At 45.2% G+C, this 24,260-nt stretch overlaps 1 protein-coding gene across 1 annotated transcript; it reads left to right on the forward strand.

Annotated features, from left to right (window-relative positions):
* Positions 1-16,586: 16,586 nt before the first annotated feature.
* Positions 16,587-23,975, forward strand: rnf32 (ring finger protein 32; the record flags this gene model as incomplete). The annotated part of the gene is made up of 7 exons (XM_079292369.1): positions 16,587-16,601; positions 17,146-17,374; positions 17,467-17,609; positions 18,897-19,054; positions 19,501-19,609; positions 22,763-22,930; positions 23,745-23,975. The coding sequence occupies 7 exons, from the start codon at positions 16,587-16,589 to the stop codon at positions 23,973-23,975; spliced, it is 1,053 nt and encodes a 350-aa protein (XP_079148495.1).
* Between the last annotated feature and the right edge of the window lie 285 nt (positions 23,976-24,260).

Below are 24,260 nucleotides of genomic sequence, written 5' to 3' on the forward strand. Positions count from 1 at the left end.
TGTGTGAGAAAAAGTCCTGCTACTTCTCAAAAGAGTTCAGACAAAAATGAATAATTTCTCATATTCTATTCTGCAGTTTACAGCTCAAGTGCTCTTCACATCTGCAGGGCAAGTATTCACTTAAATACAAACAGTTTCCAGTTTCTTATTCAAAATTAGATGAGAAGATTGAGACCAGCAGCCGATTAGCTTAGCTTAGCATTCAGACTAGATCAAGGAGAAGACAGCTAGCATTGCTCCGGCCAAAGGTTCACAAAGCTCTCTTATTAAAAATGGTGTATCTTGTTTGTTTAATCTGTACAAAAAAAAGAAATTGTGTTTTTTACGGGATGTTATATGCGGTTGCCAGGCAGCGTGACAACGCCTAAAGTTCAGGAAGTGCCTTGATTGTACCCTTGTTACCCTTGTTAGCCTTAGGCTGTCATCAAATGTAACCAATAATGATTTTAATGCCATTTCTCAGAAAAGGCTATGCACCATCTTTTCTGTCGTTTTGTAAAGACTGGATTAAAAGAGGTGATTTGTGCTGTGATTTAAATATATGAAGACCACAATGTCAGTGAAACATTTAAAAACTTTCAGAGAAAATAACAGTTCCATACATTAATCACAGGAGATGGTTTAGTTCATCAATCAGACTCTTCAGGAGCATGAAAAGGGGAAACAATGAGGCTAAAGCTTTAGAGCAGGGGTGTCAAACATACGGCCCGCGGGCCGGACCCGGCCCACCACGTCATATTATGTGGCCCACGAATCCGCCAGCAAAAAAAAAAATAATAATAATTTTTTTTTTTTTTTTTTTTACAAAAATTTAAAGTTAGATGTGAAAATAAAAATATCCCCATGGTCGAAATTATGAGATAGAAAGTCGAAGTGATGAGATGGCATGTTGTCTGTGTGCCGACATTAAAACTATCACAACAGGTGGACAGGAGATGCAACAGCCCATAAAGAGGATTTCCAACAAGTTTCTCAACATGCGTACTTCTCTGTACTGAAACGTCATCAGTCTCAGCCCAAGTACTGTTCCAATTCAAAGTTCACATCGAGCCATGCACGGCCCTAATGCCCGGATGTGGCTCGCTCTGCCCATTTTACCCGGGATGCATCGGAGGTGACTTGTCTGTACTTGGGACAGCCAAATATCCCAGAATGCATTTTGCACCAGCAACAGGAAACAATGGCGGAGGAGAAATCACACAACTGGAAGTACGTGTTGTGGAAGTCACAGATATCCCGGGAAACTAAACTAACTATGTTAGGAGTACCGTAGTTACATTTACACCGTCTTACATTTACAACCGGCCCTTTGAGGGCGACCGTGATGCTGATGTGGCCCCAGAGTGAAAATGAGTTTGACACCCCTGCTTTAGAGAAAACCTCACTTTGTGTTAGAGTTGTTAAAATTGGGGAAATTCCTATTGTTGGCAGGTGTACCAGCAGGCCAGACCTTTAGGCATCTACTGTGCAAGTCTTGGCTACACAAGACACAGCCTGAGGAGCTCAAACAAACCAGGGTACAAAAAATAAATCATCACACAGGTGATAGAGGAAACATAAATTGTCTTGTCAACTGGTGAAAAAATGCCCAATTATGTCACCTTAATTCTTCACCGTTCAGTAAATAGCTAGTATGAAATAATAATGTGACAAATAGGAACATCAAAGTTCTTCCAGACTTGCTTTTTGGAGGCAGACCTGGGCATGCCTGGACAAGCCGGCATGAACATTTAATAAATCTTACATTGAAGGAGGAAACCCTTAACAGATTGATTAACTGCTGACAGCTTTATGACAAAATTACTATTGTTGCACTTGGAGCACTCATCATTAGTTAAATCAATGGTAAGGCATGATCATTTCTACTATACCGCACTCCTAGTGTCTCTGCCAGCCCTTTCATTTGGTCCAAGTCTTTCACCAGTCCCCAGCAGCACAACGCACAGGCTCTCCTAATAGCCAGTAGTTATGACAGTAGCTGTCATGTGAGACCTAATAGCCTTTAGTATGGAGCTTACTTTATAGCTCAGCAAAGTTTAAATTCCCTTCGTAAAGGGCTTATAGGGTGTATTTTTAAACTGAAAATGTTTCACTTTCGATAATTAGTTGAGCTTACATGTTGTGGCTTTTGTAAAATATTTAATTTAGTTTAGTTTCTTTTTAAACATTAGCTGAAGCCCAAATAAGCTAAACTCCAACAGTGGGAGTGAGTGATTTATCAGTTAGCTAGTTTATTAGATCATTTGAGATGCATTTGAAAATGCCTTATTTGCTTGTCTTTTGGAGCACTCAGTACACATTGTAGAGCATCATACAATCATGCTTCACATGCACTAACATGCACTAAAAGGCGCACGCCACCGGCCCGGCTACGTCAACAAAGTACACAGAGAAGCTCGGATAACGGCACACAGAGGGAGAGCGACTCAGGTAGACATTACTCCACTATATCTTTACGGAGCAAATAGTTGTAGTCGGGTTGTGAACCATAACGGTAAAGTTGTGTGCTGTGAAAACCAAAAACAAGCTCAAAGATGCTGTAAGTTCTGTAGCGCTGAGGGGACCTGCAGAGTCTTGTGATAATTATCTCACCCTTGATCTATTCTTAATATGAAAGTATTAAATAGTGCAGCCTTAAAGAATTTGCATGTAAGTGTTTGCATTGCTTTAGAATAAAAGCTACGCATTAATCCCTTTGTTAGTGTCGGTATTTGTCTTTAAATGACACCTTGAGCATTATTACGTGGAAATGCAGCGTGCTGTATCTTAAACTTCAGCACATGTAGCTTAAGTATAGCAACAATGTGGAAAAGAAGTGGGAAAAACACCCCAAACAATACCAACTTCTGTCTGAGTGAAATGATTAGGCTAAATCACATTTTGTTTGGCTAAAGCAGCTTAGAGCACGAAGCATAGCGTAATAACACTGACTGGTGAGGAGCTTAGGAAATACCAAAAGTCTGACAAAACAACAAACAGTTGGGTCTAACTGCCTCATTATGTCTGTGTTTTCGGTTAGTGTTACATTTATTCACTGTTTCCAGTTCATATGGGCACATTTTGTAGTAATAGTGCATAAAAAAAAAATCAAATACTAAAAGATCTGAGCTGCTTTCTTCGTTGCAATGGGATTTTAATTGAGATATGAGATATGACATTTCTCCATCACTAAAAGCCAGAGGGCCCAGATGATAACTGAGTAAATCATAGAGGTAATTAGCACTCAGTTTTGCTTAAATGTTTGGCAGGAAAAATCATCCTGCACCTTTCCAGCTCGACTGCCACTGATGGAAGTCTTACTGCTGGCGTTTCCTGAGTTTTGACAACTTCTTGTAAGTGCTCACTGTGCCGGCGCTCACTCGACACGTACCCCTTTCAAGACGGGGCAATCTAATATGCCCTTAGCCTCGGGTCAGCCCCTTCCTTCAGCAACAGCCGCACAGCTCCAGCAGTTAGTAACTTCATCTCATTCACATCATCTTTCACAAAAGGTGTGTCTGTTTACAAAACCCCGGCAAACGTGACACTTACCACGTCGGCAGGTACAAAGCCCCAGTCGAGTGATCCGGCCCTGGCACTGAAAGATGAAAGACTGAGACTGGTGCTCTGAAGCACGTGTCTGGATGATGCTCTCGTCAGCCTTCAGTCGGACAGGTGGAGGAGGAAGAGTGCAACGAAGGCCAAGTGATGAGGCCAGGGAGGGCGGAGGGCGGGGGGGGGGGGGGGGGGGGGGGGTTAAGCTCTGGCCGAGGTAGGACTAACTTCATTCCTGTTTGATACACTTTGATATGTGCATCTCCACCTGAGCCCAGACTGTGAGTGTGAGGAGCGATGAGCAGGGACTTGTCAGACGCTTTATGGGATGCAGCGTTTGTTTATTAATCACTAGGTTCTGTGATGTGTCTCTCATCACCCCAACAGGTATAATTAAGCTTTAAAGGGCATGGGGAGGCTTGATGTGTCTGCAATTCATTTTGTTTTATCTCCTTGTTCCTTTTGAAGTCACTGGGTAAGGTTGTGAGTGTACCTCGCAGAGTGTGCGTGTGTGTGCACGTGTGTGTGCACGTACAGTAGGCGAGTGTGGTTAAACCTCTGCATGGTCAGAAAGCGTCTTAATAAAGAATTCGTCTGTGGTTCCCGTGTTACATGGCCTTGAAAACGTCTGCTTACACGCCAGCTTGTTGAGCCTGACACGTCTTGTTTAGCCTCCGCGGATTCAGTTGTTATGAGGAGTGGCAGTTCAAAGGTTGTCAGATTCTGATGGCCAGGTATTGTGCCGCTTGTATGACATCTTGGGTTCCCAGCAGGCAGCTGCTGCGGCCTGTTTTTCAACACACGTATGTGGCACATGTTGGGGGGGAATAAACACAAAGAGGTCTCGTCGCGACTGACGTAGTGCTGTTGAACCTATCGAAAGGTCAAGCGAATTGGAATATACATCGGAGAAATGTTTGAATTTCATGAGTTCTTCCCCACTTCATCTCTCCTGAAATTGATTTGTGGCGTCAAATGAGACGTGTTGAGTGGGACTATATGCAGGAATGTAAACAAGGCAGCGCTGCGCTTTACGAGCCTTGATCTTCCATTTCAGCTTTCTTCTTGCTCGAAAAGATCCTTACAGTTACCTTTAAAGAAAAAGAGCTCTTTTTTCTCATAATCCAAGCAAAACCACGTAGAAGTTGTCCCTGAAATATCCAGTTTGATAAGGCATGGTATATCGGCTATCAAAACACCTTTGCTAGCTTTAACTCGGCCAAACTTTCGTCCGTACCTTCTGATGTGCTTCTTCTTGACTCTGTGCCATGCGATTCTCTGTCAGCAGCAGCCAGAGGTGTGAGAAGATGAGAAGCTCACCTGTTTACTTTGGCAGTGGGGACTGAGCAGGCACACAGCCAGTAGCCTGTCACTTCTCCCACCGGATCCTCCGGTTGTGTCGCCTCACATGTGAGTGAATCGATGCAACTCATGCAGAAATGTTACCTGGCATTGCACTCAGCGTGACGAGCACGGTTCAGGCCAACGTTTCAGGATCAGTCCCGCCTGGAGGAGCTTATGTAAATTAAAGGCGGCATTTCTCTGATATGAATCATAATTCGTGTGGAAAAACTGATTGTGTCACTGAGAGAAGACTTTGTTTCGGTTTATCGGTAGCTTATTAAACATTATAGATGAGATAGACACTATGTCTACATACATCAGCAGGATTTTGACGTTGTTTTCCTTGTCTATATGTGTTCCTATGATTCTGTCTGTGATTTAAATCTTAATTTTCCCAATATCCAACTTTCCCATCCCCCACCAGTCAACAAGCTGTCTCTCAAAGTCTTCAGTATGCCCTGAATGCACCACGGGAAATTGTGTGCCGCAGGAAGAACGCTTACATTTACTGTAACTTCTCATGACTGCAAGGAAATCTTGATTATAAGTAAATAGACGGTTAGATATTTTCTGTATGGCGTTTATGTCAGGAGCATAGAGTCATTTGATGCTCACACATTCATCCAATGATCGGAGGAAGAGATTGGATGAGACAGATAATGGAAACAAAAACATCTGTGGCTGCACCTTTGGCACATTGAGTAACAAGTAAATAAGTGTTGCTACTTTACCTTTCATCACGCACTAAAATTACAACAAGAAACCAAGAGACTGCGCTTGTTTGGCAGAATCCCAACATGCTTTGAAGTAAGCGCGCAATGGTGAATGACTTGCCCTCTGAATGGTGAAGCAACATGTGTCATATTGACGGCGGGGATTTGATGTTTTTCTTTTAATGGTCGGCTTTGCTTCTGTCAAATCAAATTGTTTGGGGTTGTTTTACTGGAGCAGATGTTTGACAGCTAAATACTGAATGCTGAGGTTGGAATGACACATTCGATGTTGTCTGGTTGCAATGCGTTGCATAATGTGATAAGGAAATGTTTTCTTTTCTCGCGTGTTTTTGTCTGTTTTATGCCTTTATTAGCCAATGGAAAGTAGAGAGTCAACAAGAAATAAGGGGAGATAAAGATGGGGAATGACATTCACTAAAGTCAGTTGCTGGACTTGAACCAGTCGTGATCTGATTACTCTAATAAGCATTCTAAACCCTTTACCCTTCAGTGCCCCAATGCTTCCTAACTGATCTTTGATTGTCATTTAGTTACATGAAGTAGAAATGGTGTTAAAGTGAGGAAATCTGGCAGTTTTATTGAAAAAATACTGCACATCAATGTCATCCTTTTCTTCCTTTTGTCCCGATTGTCACCATTCACTCCAACATCTCCCACCCTATGCCTTGCTTTAACCAATCAGGGTCCAGTGTTGTGTTCATATACGCCATCACGATACAGTATGTACAATAAAGAGGACGCGCTTTGGCAGATGAATTCAGAGGATTTATCCCTATCACAATAACGAAAGTTACGGACGTAACTACGGTTCTATGAATCCTGGATGACCGCCAGAGGCAGTGCTTAACACTGGATGTATCCCGTCTCGCGCATGCGCAGGTCGAATATTTATATCAACAAAGTCACGTGTGACCTCGGATGACCACCGTCATCTATAAGTTCCGGTGTCATCCTGAGCTCAGTCCTATGGAATCTTCTCGCGAGTTCACGGGATTCCGAGTGACCAAGAACTCTGGCGGTCATCCAGGATTCATAGAACCGTAGTTACGTCCGTAACTTTCGTTCTATTTCATCCTTACTGACCGCCAGAGGCAGTGCTTAACACTGGATGACTTATACCAAAAGAGTCACGAGGAAGCACAGTAACTACCCCTTATAGCTCCGGCAGAGAAAATTGGCCAAGAACCCTCCCCAGTGGGTGAGGGCCGGCAACGTTAACTCTGTAGTGTTTGGTGAATGTGCTCGGCGATGCCCATGAGGCCGCCGCACATGTATCCCCCACAGGCACACCACTCAGGCTTGCCCTCGGTGTGGAGACACTCTTGGTAGTGACCCTTCACCCCGGATGGCCGAGCGCAGCCGCTCGCCTTGTATGTATCGGCAATGGCCTCCACTATCCAGTGGGACAGGTGCCGTTTTTCCTTTTTCCCTTAAAAAGGAGCACAGCCCTTCTTAGGCTCACCATAACTGACTATGCAGGCGGTGGCTGCCATATAAGCTCTGAGGGCCCACACTGGGCACAGCAGCCTTGACCTCTCCTCTCCCGATGGGGGAGGGGGGGGGGGGTCAACTTTGCCAGCTGGATAGGCCGGTTTATATGTGACCGTATCCACCCCCTTGGGAGAAACACTGCCTTAGGCCAGAAAGTGACACCCAAGCCATCTGAGTTCCACCTCAGACATGATTCTTCCACTGATAGGGCATGCAGCTCGCCCCCACATTGAGCTGAATTGACAGCAAGGAGAAAACCGTCTTGCTGATAGCCATCTAGGCTCCGCCTGTGCCAGGGGTTCAAAAGGACAAGCATAAGCTGTCCAGTACCAAGGGTAGGTCCCATGCAGGGGAGACCGGCCCTTATCCAGGAGAGACTGTAGAAACTCAGTACAGCAGGCACGGGGCGCTGTACTGGGACCTTGTTCTGAGCCGCACACTAGTCGGAGAACAGCTTCCACCTGTTTCTTGTACTGCAGGCAGGTAGACCGCGCACTGGCATTCAGAATAGTCCGTCAGACTGGTTCTATGCAGCCACTCAGCATCCGGTCGGGCCCTCCCGTGACCCCTAATTGAAGGCGGCAGGGATTGGAATGCCAAATCCGACCCTCTAGTTGCGACAGGAGATCCCTCCTGTCGGGGAAGAACTCTGACAAGCTTACAGCAAAAGCAGAGGGAATGGTGGAAAGGCATAAAGAAGATCCTCTGGCCACGTGTGAGCCAGGGCATCTTGACCCAGAGGGCTGGTCCTCCGTCAGGGAGACCCAGTGGGGGCAGTGGGTCGACACGTCTGGCTGCAGCCGCCACTCTCCCGGTGGAGGCTTGTAACGGAACAGGAAAACCACAACCTCGTTCCATTCTCCTGGTGGGTACATTGCCCACAGGCTGGTCAGGCGAGGGGCCTCCCAAGTCAGAAGGCCACGGTGATCCCCGTAGCAATTTCTGCAGATCTGGTGCCCCATCGATAGTTCATGGGAAATCACAGCAGAGGTGCTGTCCACCGGACAAGCACATGCTTTCCCTTCAACATGGAAGGAAGTGCTCGAGCGCTAGCTCTAGAACCTGGACCTGCGGTCTTTCAGCAGACAACTGCCCCCAGGCTGTCCCGTTCCGTCACCCTGCACCCGCCTTGAGAGGCAGGTAACTGTTGTGACAATCTCCTGGTGGAATGGAACCGAGCCCCTGGGGCTCGGTTCCTGGGACACTGTTCGCCAGATATGCACTCCCTCCATGGGGATAGTGAATAGATGAATAGACACTGTTTCGATAATATTATTGCCCTGTATCTGTGCCACTTGGCATCCAAGTGAAGGCTGTTCAGCCATCCGCACTGGGGCGACAGACAGGCCCTCATAGGGCCACCCTAATGAAGGTTATGCTCTGAGAAGGGCTCAGGTAGCTCCTCTCCATGTTCACCTTGAGGCCTACCGGGCCACGTGAGAGAAGGCGAGCAGTGTCCTGTGGCGCCTGAAGCCGGGACGGCGCCTAGGTCAGCCAGTCGTCTAAGTACGGCAGTATGTTCACGCCCTGCGATTGCAGGGGGAAAGGACAGCAGTAACACACTGTGGACACCCATGGGGAGATGGGAGAGTCCGAATGGAAGCACCCAGGACTGAAAGTTGTGGTGACGCACCATGGGAACAGGCGTCGATAGACGTGCACCACTCTCCCTTGGAAATCCGCTGATGGGAGAAAGAACCCTGACAGCCGGCCTGGAGACATCTCCTGGCACCCCTGCCGGGGGGGACGGGGACGTAAGTAGGGTTGTATAGGTAGCGGTCCGGCCTCTCAGCAGGACGCCGAGGCCTGTTGCGCTACTAGGGTAAGCTGGAGGCTGAGAAACGGCCTTGTGGGCCAAAAATGGGACCCCTAGGTCTGGGGGTGCAGGCATGTCCCTGCAAAGACCAGAGAACTGCTGCCAGGTCTGGCTAGCTCTAACAGTCCGCTGAAGCGCCTGTACAGCAGCTGACTCGAACAGCTCACCAGGCTCCACTGGGACAGTATGGAGGGTCCTCCTACATGTCTCAGATAGGGGTGACTGCGCCAGCCAAACCTGGCGGCGAGTCTGAACCAGGGTGGACATCATCCATCCACGTTCCCTCGATATGAGCGCAAACGCCTGCAATGAAGCATCACTGAGCAGAAGCGTCGAAGTAGCCCGCTGCAGAGAATCTGCGAGGGAAAGCATGAGGTGGGAGAGGGAGTTGTCGATACGGTGCACAGCGCTGCTGTGTCCTAAGCCCTGGATAGCAGGTCATCTTTGACCCGACATTGGGTCGAGGGCACCTGGCATCGGGCCTCAGAGTCTCCTCAGGGGAAACTGATGGACGCCATAGTCGTCGAACTGGCTGGCATACGTGCAAGGCCAGATTTGCCACCTCCTGCATGGTCTGATGTAAGGCGGGAGAGAGCCCTGGTGTCTCCACCATGCACGCAACTCCCTCAGATATTCCTCGGCTAGGGAGGAACAGAAAAGGTGGTGAGGGCGGGAAGGTGCCTGAAGAAGGCACTCACAGGTGGATGCTCCAGCTGCTGTGTATGCCCGGCGTGCAAGCGCCATACCAATGACCAGGGTAGGTTGGTCTGGATTCAGCTGCCCTGACAGGGGGAGGTAGACCTCCCGCATCAGGTGTTCCACTTCGGCCAGCCTAGCAGACCTTACTGCTCAAGGCGTGATGCCGCAGGTCCTGCCTGGGTTCTCCCTGCTAGGGCAAGAGGTCAGGGCCGTCCTCCGGCTGAAGAGGAGCTATACAGGTCCTACAGCCGGGAGAGTTGAACATGGCCGCGATTCTGGTGGAACCCTTGTCCCACTAGTTTATGCGGAATTCCCAATCAGTCCGAGCGAGAGCGCTCTGCTGAAGGTTGAGAGAACAGGCAGGGGGCAGTCAGTGGCGAGTGATCCTTCGGACACTCTTCCCTTAGCCAGCCGCTGCGGATATTGGTGACCCACCAGTTAGCCTGAGCGAGAGCACTCTGCAACTGCGGAAACAGGTCAGGCAAAGTCCTTATAGTGAGAGGGGCGAGGACACTCTCTAAGCCCACTCTCTTCACTAAGATAGTTGCTGCAGATATTAGTGTCCCCCCAGTTAGCTTGAGCGAGAGCACTCTGTTACCGTAAAAACGGACAAAACAGACCACAGTCCGTACAGTGAGAGGGGAGCGAGGACACTCTTCACTAAGATAGTTGCTGCCGATATTGGTGTCCCACCAGTTAGCTTGAGCGAGAGCACTCTGCCACTGTGGAAACAGGTCAGGCAAAGTCCTTATAGTGAGAGGGGCGAGGACACTCTTCACTAAACTAGTTGCTGCCGATATTGGTGTCCCACCAGTTAGCTTGAGCGAGAGCACTCTGCTACTGTGAAAAACGGACAAAAAGAACACAGTCCTTACAGTGAGAGGGGAGCGAGGACACTCTTCACTAAGACAGCTGCTGCAGATATTGGTGTCCCACCAGTTAGCTTGAGCGAGCGAGAGCACTCTGCTACTGTGGAACAGGTCAGGAAAACAGTTCTCCTAGTGAGAGGGGAGCGAGGACACTCTCTTCACTCGGATAGTTGCTGCAGATATTGGTGCCCCACCAGTTAGCTTGAGCGAGAGCACTCTGCTACTGTGAAAACGGACAAAAAAACCCACAGTCCTTACAGTGCGAGGACACTCTCCACTTGGACAGGTGCTGTAACTCTTGGTGTGCTACCAGTTAGCCTGAGCGAGGGCACTCTGCTAACTGATATCCGCTACCGATATGTCCATAATGTTTACAACAATCAATGGACACACAGAGTATTAGCTTAGTCTAGTTAGCCGGAGCGAACTCGACAGCCGTAATGCGTCAAAACCATCAATGGGCACAACCTCAATGTTGATTTAGTATAACTAGCATTCACCGAGTTAGCCTGAGCGAGCACATTCCGCTAACTGTGATCGTTGTAATGCTACAAAGTTGATGGCCACAGCCCCAGTACCAGCTTTGTTTATCTAGTTTCCCACTGAGTTAACCTGAGCGAGGACGCTCTGTTAACTGTGACAGCCGTAAGGATACAAAGTTGCTGGACGCAGTCCCAGTCTCAGCTTCTGTTTAGCTAGTTTCCCACTGAGTTAACCTGAGCGAGGACGCTCTGTTAACTGTGACAGCTGTAAGGATACAAAGTTGATGGCTACAGCCCCAGTATCAGCTTTGTTTAGCTAGTTTTCCACTGAGTTAACCTGAGCGAGGACGCTCTGTTAACTGTGACAGCCGTAAGGATACAAAGTTGATGGACGCAGTCCCAGTATCAGCTCTGTTTAGCTAGTTTCCCACTGAGTTAACCTGAGCGAGGACGCTCTGTTAACTGTGACAGCTCTGTTAACTGTGACAGCCGTAAGGATACAAAGTTGATGGACGCAGTCCCAGTATCAGCTTTTGTTTTAGCTAGTTTCCCACTGAGTTAACCTGAGCGAGGACGCTCTGTTAACTGTGACAGCTGTAAGGATACCCTGCAGGAACACTCTGCTAACTGTGATAGCCGTAACACTGTGAAGGGCGAGCCGACAGCGTAATTCTACGCTCTCGTTAGCGCGCCACTCGATTACTAGAGCGGAAGCGCTCTGCCAACCGTGGAACAAACAACTGTTATAGAAAACAATGTTAATCGATCTTACCGATTGCTGTCATCACGACTTAGCTGACCCTTATCAGACTGGTGACGACCGATGATAGAGGCGTCCACCAGTCCGGGGCTCGATGTCCGAACGGCGAACACACCTTTCCCTCCGAAGAGGGACAGCTCGTCGCAGCCTTTGGAGGGCGAGAGAACCGCAACTCCGACCGGTAGTCACAAGGCTACAGCGACGAGCTCTAATATGTCTTGATCGTAGACACATCCTTGTTTAAGCTACCATGGTAGCTAACCTGCGACGCGAGAAGAAAAAAAGGACTGAGCTCAGGATGACACCGGAACTTATAGATGACGGTGGTCATCCGAGGTCACACGTGACTTTGTTGATATAAATATTCGACCTGCGCATGCGCGAGACGGGATACATCCAGTGTTAAGCACTGCCTCTGGCGGTCAGTAAGGATGAAATAGAAAGACAATGTCTCTTAACATAATAATGTTTTTGCAGGTAGCATGCAATAAAACAATGTACTACTATTTATACTAACAGTAAATCACACAAAAGCAATTATTGTGTGATTATTATCTAGTTTGGGACACAACATTTAGCACATATACCTCTTTTACATGAACCTGAAAAATGATATACAATATGTGAAAATCCCACACTAAAATATGTTGTGCAAAAAATATGCAAGTTGCTCACAGTTTTCTTTCTTGTTGTTGTCGTGAAGCAGTCTTACATTGTGTGCATTGACAGGCTAAATATGGCTCTTCCCACCATGTTCCCACCCCTCATCACCTAAATATGGACTCATCCGTTGTAGTACATGTAGAGTAGGAGGAGGAGACAGCGGGGTCCTGTGCAGACGCGGAAAGTCCCCAATTATGTGGTAATTCTAGAGAGTGGTTGTGATATTTATTCTTATTGCCCAAAGAACTTGGCATTTATGAGACTCACTACAAACACATTCCCCACAGCACAGGCAAACTGTATGCCCTTTGCACTCGTCCAGTCAGATGAAATAGCAGCTGGTGCTGATTTAGGAAGTCTCCAGCAGCACTGTTTATTTAATTCAGGTGCTCTTTTAAAAAATGAAATAAGTTAATTACATTTACAGTAGCTCCTCTGTGACAGGAGTTGATGAATGTGGGTGTAATTCTCCACAGCCATGACAAACATGCTGGTGTTTCCAGCACAAGGATTTGGAATTTTTCATGCGCTGATCTCAGAAATACAATCAAGGTGTTCACATAGTACTGATGGATCTGGCAATTACGTCAGACACATTTGATGTCAAGTTGTCAATCAAGCATCTTTTATTTAGCGGAATTACTGCCATACATTGTGCCGGTAACACCCCTCAAAGGCCAATCGACTGCACTTTGTGCTTAAAAGGTATATGATTTGACTCAACTGGGTGTGCATTGTATGTAATCAGCATGGAGTCAAAATGTAAAGATGAAAGGGAATGTGTAGAAGTTGCAGTGCCTCTCAGACGCAGCGGGGGCGGCTGGATTTTCAGTGCTCGTGCTTTCACAGGGCACATTTTATGGCCATTATGGTGGTCTATTTCTGGCTTTACTGATGGATTCTGCTCAATTATTGTCCATTATGGAGAAAGATGGCCGCACAACCATGCCAGAAGTTATCGGTTCACGCTGCAGTGACATTACATTGAAATCACTCACTGCATGCTCAGCTCAGCCAAAGGTACCCAAAATGCAATACTGTTGTTCTGGTACAGGTTTATTTATTTATTTTTTATTTTATTGGTTTATTTGAACGGGACAGTGCACATTAATAAAAACATTTCTGCAAATGTGCCAGAGTTAGCCAAAAGGCTGTTTTTCACCTGTCGTCCCAGATTTATGGGTGATTTATGGAATAGTACCGAACCTTTTTTGGTTCATATTTCAAATGAATAAAAAACAAAATTGTCAAACTGAAAATGCATCTCACTGTGATTTTGGACCATACGCTCAGAGCACAACATTGCTAATCATTTAACAGTTTTCCTACCCTGGTGCTGACCCATACACCCATAGGCCTACAATCTATACAATAAGTAAACCCTCCAAAGCCATTCCCCTGCTTTCATTATGGCTGAAGAATGGTGAGGAATTGGGAAATAGAGGGTGAGTTCCTATTATTCCTGGCATCGAGGCGCTGCAGTGGCTGTCGTCTTGCCAGAGCTCAGGCTGGCAGTCAGCACAAACTGGAGGTAAGTGAGAGTGTGAAGTCCCAGCCAGTTTCCCAGCAGGCCTCCAAGGGCCTCTGAATGCCACCGTAGCCCCCCAGCAGATATTAATCAAAATGCCCGATCAATAACTTCTCAAGTGCTAATAAGCACTGGCACATTTTGTGATATGTGAGCCCCTTCATCATTTCAACTAGCCGGAGATTTATAGGAAATCCATTGTTAGGTCCAAGTATGAGGTAATGTAGCACTTAGTAAATGAAGTAAAACCAAAAGCCTGGGGTGATTTGTATTTCATTTACAAAGGACATGTCTAATCATTAGGAGTTCCATCTCTCTAAAAAGCAACCAACACAGCTGTAATGATGGCTGTGTTCTTTTATAGCTTACTTACTCAGCAATGACGCAGGAGATAACAGCAAATAGTAAAGCATCGCTGTCCTCCACTGACTGGTTCACTCCCAGATAGCCATGGGGGACTCCTATCCACCATGGAGTGATTAAAGTCCTGTTAAGGAAGCATTATGGGTCAAGTCATAAAATAATTAGATTTCTGTCCCGCTCCACTGTCTCCTATCAAAGTGATTGGTCTCCTGGTCATCTCACTGGCTGACATAATTGTTAATTAACCATTATGGGCTGCCCTCTCTCATCTATATCTCACAGCAATTACTCATCTGACAACAATGCACTATATCACAGTGTGTGATGTACGGAGGCAGACCCGTTTTATGAGTATGAACCGACTCACTATCATGAAAGTGTTCGCTCTATTCTAGATGCTTTATTTACTCAAGTATTGATTACCATCGTGTTTGTCTCGCATATTTTCTACTGGTGCCTGAGATGATTTAGTTTAAATTCTTTGCAGCTCTATCTCAGTGAGCACCACCGCCTTATGCATGAGCTCTGAAGAACCGACCCTGCTACTTTTCAACTTCTTTTTTTTTTTTACCTTTCGCTTAAGTCATCATCTCTTTGCACGTCAAGGTGAGTTGTCTTTTCAAAAATACCACAGATCAGGTAAAGAGGTCCAGGGGGAAGAAAGTTAAATAAAAAGCTCTTTAAAATGGTATTCATAAAGAAAAAGACAAACAATGTACTTGTTGAAAATAAAAGCGCACACAGAAATCCATTCTGATGACAGTTGGAAGAATGCAGGCTTTATGGGGGACTTGAGCCCCATCTTTGCCATATCTTTTAAGCATGATTATTTACTTAAAACAACAAACCAAAGCCCAAAGTCTGGCATTGTGGACGCCGGGCCTTTGATTGAGCTCTGAGCTTGAATTCTTAACTAATAAATTGTTCCACGCCTTTGTCTGGGGCATTAACAGCAGTGGTCTGCGTTTTTCTTGCCCTAATCTCAAGAATGCAGCAGCCTCTTGAGAAGCTCAGGGGTTTCCTCCTCTTCCAGAGCTAGGTCTTCACTTTGTTTTCTTAGAGGACTCCCTGGATTGACAGGCCTCACCGTTAGCCCTCTCCTCGGCCATCTGTTTTCACCGATTCTGACTGAACACATCAAAGTCAATCAGGGCTGCAAAGCATTTTAAAAGGCACACACACACACACACACACACCCGCGCTGTGTGTGAGAAATAAAGCAAAGTTTTCATCAGGCTCACAAAAAAGACACGGTTTGGACTGTGTGTTTGTGTGTATGGGTTTCCATGTGAGGGTGACCTGGGAGGGATCCCTTAGCTCACAGCACAGGTATGAGCAGCTTAGCTTTGTTCACTGCCTGCTCTGACAACAGCTTGGTGAGTCACCTATAGACACATAGACTAACCTCCTTTGGTCAGGTTCCAGCTATTCACCGACAACTCCCTGACAATAAAATAATCATTAGTGAGATTGAGACACAGCACACCGTTTTCAAAGAGCAAAATGGTCTTTGCATGGTGATAGAAGGGGATAGACATAGAAAACTATGCAAATGCTACTATCAGCAGTGGCAGAAGAAGTATTCACATCTTTGACTTAGAATATATAAAGTAGAAATACTCCATTACAATTTAAAGTCATACATATTACTTCAGTAAAATAACATATTTTCAGCAAAATGTACAGTTATTTTATTACTTTTACCAATGAATGCAGCATTTTAATGCGATAGCTAGTCAAGAGTACAAATGTAAACCTACAATATTCCTCTCTTAATTATAGTTGGCTAATGTAGGGAACTACTAAAGCAAAGTTTGAAAAAACTCAAAATTGTAAAGAGTGGGAGGTATTTCTTGTTTTGGTTTGTATTTCTTGTTTTACTTTGGCTGATGTTATGTTCATGTAAAATTATCATTATCATCTCATTTGTTTTCTCTGTGGCATAGCAAACTTGTATCCCACTCCAATATAATTTTATTTCTATCTAATTTGTTTAAATCACCAAAAAGAACATCACTTGAGTAAATGTACTTCTACTACCATTTGAGAATTGAAATAATTAATATAATTACATAATTCACAAGTTAAAACTTAATTTAAAACACAAAAACTGGTTGGTACTCAATATATATGGCATGAAACACAGCACACAATTAAATGTATGGTGTTTTTAATTTGTAAACAACAACCACTCAGCTAACCCAGAGGTCTCAGCTCAGCCAATCAGAGGCACCAATGAGGCTCCGCGTGGGGAGGAGGCGGGACGAGTTACCTGGTAACAGCTTCTACACTGTGTTGATAGGATGGCAATGCGGAAGGTTTGGATTTTGTCTTTCAGAGAAATGTAAAACTATGGCAAATACAGCGTCACGGTTTCTTGTAATACGCGCATTCAGTCTTTAGACATTGTCCGACTTAAAGCTCGAAGCTCGTGTCGTTTGAAAGACGAAGTAAAGTTGTCCCGTTTCTTAATGAGATAGCAAACACACCTGTGTGAATGTAACGCCATGCAGTTCCGTTTATATTGAAAACAGCCACCGTACTCTCTAATTCACGAGTTAAATGAGGTCAGAGTTACAATATTTTAGAGAAACCAGCAGATAGTTTGCACCTGAGCGCTTTGTCCGTTTTAAAATGTAATTTATTTGACGCACTCGTTGCTGCATATCTTTGGCAATTAACGTCATAGCATTTTCCATTTGGCCATTCAGTGATTTATTGTGTTTCGACCGTGTGGTTCAGAATGCATCTAGCTGCATTCATTGCTTATCCTGGTCTGAGATAAATACTAAGTCTCCCTTTGCAACTTTGCAGCACGTTATGTAAAATGCAGTGATGGACGTTTTATATTATATTTGACAGGGTTTGACTTCTAAAGCTAGCAACAAGTTGGTGCTCAACTCTGCTGCCTTTCAAGACCACATCACACGCAGCCTGCTGCATCCACATTTCCTACTTTCTGACCCTTTTCTGAGAGGCAAAAGAAAAGCACCCAGAAGAAGAGTGGCGGAGGAAAGGGGTCTGCAGACACAAGATCAGCAAGAAGAGAGAGAATATGTGCTTGATTCTGCTCCACCCCCTTTAACATTAGGTTAAAAAAAACACTCATAACACTCATAAAAATACTGTATTTCTTGTGAATATATATATATATAACCAGTATTTTGTTCCTATGTGTTCTAGCTCAGAAGTGGGGTTTGGTGGCCTCCCCTGCTGGGAGAATAACGGAGGACGAATGGACTCGGGTCAAGGCGAGGTCTGTTCAGCAGGGGGACTCGGCACAGCCCTGTGCAATATGCAGGGAGGAGTTCTGCCTTCAGCCTCAGGTATTCCCCCAACACAGTAGCTACTGTTAACACTCTGAGAGAGCTCTTTCTTTCTGTCCTTTTTTTGCATGTTTCCAATGTTCTGTCTGTCCTCGGGGAAACCTGTGTTTCCGTATACACACATGAGCACATACACAAAGCCTCCACCTCCCCCCCCCCCCCCCCCCCTGCAGTTCCTGTATGTCCTAATCTGTGTAGACAACTGTACAAATTTACCCATACTGCCTTGGAACTCAACTGTGATGTGATGATGTAGCAATCAGTGTGTTACTGTGAGGGTCATTCAGTCCTTTTTACACCTTTCCGATCCCCTTTTAAGATGCCAATCTCCTCAAGAATGTGGGACGAGAATAGGCGGCCTCACAAAGCACAGTTGCCATAGATGCGCATGTAAATATTAGTTTGACTCGGGGAGACAAAAAAAAAAAGTTAATTAGAGCCTGCTAACAAGGGAAAGTGACAGGAGGGAATCTGTTGATTTGGCATTTTTCCTGCAAACCTTCATATTCTAACGATGCGTTTTTTTTGTGCCACAGTCTTGCAATCAAGCATTAATATGACAATTAAAAATGCTTACAGCAGCAGTTGTTCTGAGTCAGCTGTGTTTCTTAAATTATTTTAATACAAGTCAGAATTCCTTTCTGTAATATGGATTTAAAATGAAAATGGTGCTCTGCTTTCGATTACGTTTTTATTCCCTTTTTCTATATTGTGTCCATAAACTGTAGCTTGCAGCCTGAGAGCATTGCGAGAAATTTCTCTGTGGTCTAATAGCTTGTCGAGCTCCTGGAAATTGTACACTGCAGGGGGCCCTTTCACTGGTGATGGAGTGTGTTGGTCAGGCCAAAAACAATGGGAAATCAATATGCCTCCCCCCTGCCCTCCAGAGGTCTGAGTAAACTGGTTTGTGTGCCAAGCCCAATAGCTGTGGCTGTCCCCTTTCAGACCATAAAAGAATCCCACTCACAGGTAGAGGAGACTATAGTCCAGGTCCCAGCCGGCCCACCGGGGGTCCTGCTGACTCCCTCTATCCTCTCGGCAAATAACACTTAAAAGGCAGATACACACATTCTCATACGTGCATGAATACACACACATTTAGCATGGCTTAAGGCTGAAATACACACACAGCATGTGCACAGACTGTATACTGTATGAGAGCTTTTTCAAACAAATATGAGAGACATTTCAAACCATATAGTCGGTCGGTCAACCTATGAAATTGCATGCATGATGCAATTTCCATTTCAGATGCACTAAATAACTAATGTCACTGTTTCTTTGTAGGTGTTGCTGTCGTGTTCTCATGTTTTCCATCGAGCGTGTTTGCAGGCCTTTGAGAGGTTTTCTGGCAGGAGGTGCTGCCCAATGTGCAGGAAGGAGCAGTATGAGATACGGGTGATCCACGATGCAGCTCGCCTCTTCAGACACCAATGTGCCACCAGGTACATGCACTCGATAAAAAATGCATAAAATACGTTTTAATAATGGTATGGGATGGACAGATTCACAATGATGCACAATATAACAATTCATCGCACAATCTCACCAAGTAATGAAACATCTTGTGCTGAAGGAAGAAATATCCTCGAATACTAAAATATGTTTTATACATGAAATAATTAATAGTGACAATAAAATAAGTAATAATAGTTGATCTGTTGTTAAATAATTGTATGTATACAGCACATTTCTATTATGAATAAAGTGAATCTGCTTTACATTAAAACATGGAGGCATGATCAAACTGCTCGTATTGTAGTTGCGCATAAAGTTTTATTCATGAAATCCATGATGTTTGTACACAAGTTGTCATTTTGTGCTTTTTGTGTCTTATTTCAAAATGTTTTGACGGTGACTTTTTGAATGTATTTTGTGATTATATGTGTAGAATTCAAGCATGCTGGCGAGGCCACCTTGCTCGAAAAAGGTACCGAAAATTGCGAAAATCCGTTTGGCCAAAAGACAAACGGCTGCGACGGAAATTCTTCGAGGCAAAGGTGAGTTTCGACTTGAGATCTGCAGCGATCGCAACACGGTCTTATAGATCAATCACGCTTCTCTGGATCACACTGAACATACATAAGGTCACATTGCCTTGCATCTGGCTCCGAACGTTTTTTTCCCCCGACATTTCACTCTGACATTTTCAGACTGTTTAGTTAGTCAAACAAAGCTTGCGACGGACGTCGAGTCTTGAGGGTTTCAGGGACTCGCTGACCCCACCGCTAACCTACAGACACACCTTCACCTGCTCTCACCCTCTCAAGCTTCTTTGATGCTTTGTGAATCATACACTGATTGTCCACGAATGAGGAGAGAGTTTTGTGTTTTAGTCAAACAGTCTGGACATTCCAGGGTCAACACAAAAGCTCGACGTCTCCTGTGCATGTTTGGGTTCTGGTTTTCCTTCGTGTGTGTGTGTGTGTGTGTGTGTGTGTGTGTGTGAGAAGCTTTGTTCCTGTGTTGGATGGGAGCGGGTGAAGAGGTGAGGTTGATCAGGATGTTTGGATACCTGACGCAGGTTGTCATTTCAGGCTTTGTCCAATTTCAAAGCTATAAATCATGCAACGATTGGACTTGATGAAGGGATTATTTTAGAAATTGGCCTGAAGAGCAACCAGTGGACGGGGTCGTTTGACTCTGAGGCTGTGTTGCCTTCAGGGTGGCTCTCAGGAGAAGGGAACATTGCCACCTAGTGAACCTCCCCCATTTGAAGCCTTGGATGACCAGAGATGAGTCTGGTCACCTTCTCTTTTCACCAAACATCAGTTCCTCAGTGATGCAGAGTCATTTCTCATACAAATTCATCGAATAACCCTGCTTTAAAATAGTCAGCTCCAACACATGCAGTCTATGTCCAATGTCTTAAAGGCCCTATTTATTTCTATGTTGAGTTGCAATCATGCAGAGTGCACTGCACTTCAAACGGGCTGATTAAGCATGAGTGACAAATGTGTGAGGGCCGCACTCTTAATGTGTTCCAAGGGTCGGAGTGTCCTACCCATCCCCCCCCCCCCGTGAGTCTCTATCATCTGGCCTATAAACCATGCCTTAGCGTGTCACGTAAACAAAGACACGGCGTTTACTGGGCCAATTAACTGTGTTCTAACACATTAGGCCATGTCCTGGTCCACATAGACGCCGTCAGCCACTTTACATTCACGTTGTGTGATTCAGTGGTTGTGGGTGGTCATGGGATTGTCTCATATCTTTTGTCACACTGAGGATGATCTTCAAGAGCTGCGCAGCACAGCGCTGACAGGTCTGATTGACTTGATTTTCAGCGGGAAGACGTATTTGCTTAGCTGACTGTAATGCAAACAGACGTGTTGGTGCTGGGCTGGAACCTGTGCGAGACGGAGGAACCTATTCTTTCAGTACTCCTTGTGATAGCAGGAGGCCATAAAGCATCTTTGTATGAGGAAGCCACAGGTGTTCCTGGAAAAAACTAAAACGTATCGGCCCAGTTTCAGAAATCTTATCGGCTGATCCTGATGCCCAGCTTTCAATTTTTGCTCACTTCGGAGGTCCGACCCTGAGTCAACACATTAAGGGGGACACTACCGGCATCTAGATGGATTGCCGTGAGATAACGCCTCTGCGCTCCACCTCCTCTTCCTCCTCTCTCTGCTCTCCCGTCCACATCTCCTGCAGAGAGAGCAAGGCAAAGTTCACCAGAGCTGTACTGTTTGCCTTCAGCCAGGCTCATAAAACCCTCCATCCAAATGGTCAACTTTGGTTTAATTAGTGATAAAAACCTAGCTGTAAAGCAATTCTGATGTCACTATGATCGGCTAAGGGATGGCGCTTGTATTTGTGTGTGTGTGTGTGTGTAGGTGTGTTTATCTGTGTGTTTGTGTGTGTGTAGATGTGTCACGGACAGAAAACAAATGCATGTGTGGAAGCAGGTGCTGAGGCTAATGCCACTCTGAGCAACACTGAGCAGTAATGACATTGCATTTCCCAGATGTAGTGCAACACATTAATGTAGAGCTGCATCTATTAGTTGATTGACCGAAAATGATCGGCAGCGATTTTGCTAATCAATTCATTTGAGTCATTTTTGATGCAAAAATGCCAAATATGGTCTAGTTTCAGCTTCTCAATTGTGAGTATTTAGTTGCTTTTCTTTGTCTCCTCTGATAGTTGACTGAATATCTACCCGTGTTGATCTGTTGTTCAGACAAACGAGCATTTTAAAGACGTCACTTTGGGCTTCAGGAAATTCTGATGGTTGTTTGTCACTATTTTATGACATTTTATAGACAAACAAGCCAGTGATTCATTGAAAATCAGCATATTAATCCGTCAGTTACAGCCCTACATGTATGTATAGTTTTGAAAATGTTGAACACATTTTTTCCAGAGCTTTCAGCCACATCTCATGATCTTCCATAAGTGTTATCATCTAATTGAAGATGTTGTTTCTTACGTTATGTAGACGTTTACGTAAATTGATCAATTGCGTAGTGCTGTTGGAACGTATACTGCATATAAATAGCCTATTCATCGACTATTGAATATGTTTTGGATATAAACATGCGTGTGCAGTCATTAATTGTTGCCTAGCAACAGCTGCTGTAAATGGGAGAAGCCAGATGAGGACAGACAATGGAAAGAAGTCTTTAAAGTCAGTCAATTTGAGAATGTTCGAGGAGACCGGGCGCTTCCGTTTTAATTATATTTTACTTTTTTTTTTCCTCCTTCACTCAGCCAGGGATGACATCATGGTGGGGAAATAAGGACTTATTCTGGCTAAACTGGTCCAGAAATGGGGCGTTATTTCATCCATTCCAATGATTATAGATGTCAGTGAGAAGAACCGAGATTAGTAATTCCAGGACACGTCACCTGTAACATTTAGTTTATTAGTTTTAGTAATGTGCACAAACACGGTGTACAAGACAGAGGACACAACATGTGTATGATTGTGTAGAAGACGGAAAAGGTGTCAGGAATGTGTTTTCCAGTTTTCCCTGGTTTCCATTAATTCTCCGTGTTAGTGGGAGATGTGACTGTATTGATCTGGCTGTTCAACAACTGCACCCTGTCAGCATGTCTCAGCCATTACAATACACACAAACAATTAGCCTTCGCTGAAAACACGACTCTATTGTGTATCTGAATGAAACATGCCTCCTTTGTGCCAGTTGCAGGAGTTGAATGACAGCTTTGTCCGATACTGTCACACCGACACGGAGGCTTTTCTGACTGATATCAACCGCTCGCTGTCATCAAGCAGACGAGTGTTCCAGCAGCTGGAGAGAAAGCATGTCTCTGAACCTCAGGAGAGCGACTGGGACCGACTACAAAGCCAGGTCAGGAACAAGTCACACTCTGCTGAACCAGAAGCCACTTCCATCATTAAACAAGGCCCCCGTAAAACACTCTTCCTCCTCCCAGCCGTGCCTTTCCCTTGACATGTTAACGCTTGCATGAGGACAACAGCATCCCAGCTGCTGTATAGAAAGCACGGCACTCCAGTGGTGATCATTGACCTTATCAAATGAATGGCAGTGGGTAGGCTAATAATCCTCTGTTTACAAAAAACATGACCCAGTCTGATAATGCACGGCAGGCTTTTCATCATCTTGACTGCCGTGGAGGGATTGAAAAGACATTAAGATTTGCTGTTCCAGGCGCCATTGTTGGCTTTCATTTGCAGCCAGTACCATTTTCCATAGAGGGAGCGGAGGGGTGCAAAGAAGATGTCTTCTTTCTTTTTTTTTTTCTCCTTCTTTATCTGGTGTGAAAAGGTTGCGCACAAGGCAGGAGTGGCTCAGCCTTGACATGGAGTATCAAACAGTGAATGTGCACCTTTTTCACGGGTGCAAACTCTATAAAGCGGAGTGCGGCTCGTTATGAAACGTTTAACGGCCGGGCACGTTGGCCCCTAAAAACAGGAAGCTGTCTCTGGTTAATCATTGGTGGAGCTGTGCGTGTGTTTCTTTGTTTTTATAAGGATCACTGATAAACATGTTGGCACCTCGTCTGATCAAACCCGTCAGGTAGTTGCTTCCAGATTTGGTTTAGAGTTATTTATAATGACATGGCAGTGGCCAGGATAAAGTCTGTTATCTCCCCTTCCAAATGACAAGATAGTAACTCGTGTTGTGCGTTTAACACCAACAGGTTGTCCAGAGAGGTGTCTGGGACTGCCCCATCTGCCTGACTGCTTTGTGTAGCCTCAGCCGCCCAACAGAAGCCGGTGCATCCAGCCATCAACAAGGCAGACGCACCGTGCTCCTGTCCTGTTCCCACCTCTTCCACCAGCTCTGTCTAGAGGCCTTTGAGGCCTTTTCTACTGAGCGCAGACCTTCCTGTCCTCTGTGCAGATCTGCCTACCACAAAAAACTCATCTAACCAGGTACACATTTCATTTACGATGGCATCACATCTAGCAGTAACTTCAGTCTCTGGAAACTCAAATGGTTCTTTGTACATTATTGTTTGTGTGCTGGTTAAAGATACACTTTGACTTTTCAACTTAATGCTAAGCTCATCATGTCCTGGCTCTTGCACGAACAAGAGTGGTAGCAATCCACTCATCTGACTGAATAAATGTATTTCCCAAAATGCCAAACTACTCTGTTACCTCATCTGTGTGTCACGATGATGAATGAAAAGATACTCACAAAGCATTTTTCT

This window comes from Melanostigma gelatinosum (genome assembly GCF_949748355.1).
Source record: "Melanostigma gelatinosum genome assembly, chromosome: 20".
NCBI lineage: Eukaryota > Metazoa > Chordata > Actinopteri > Perciformes > Zoarcidae > Melanostigma > Melanostigma gelatinosum.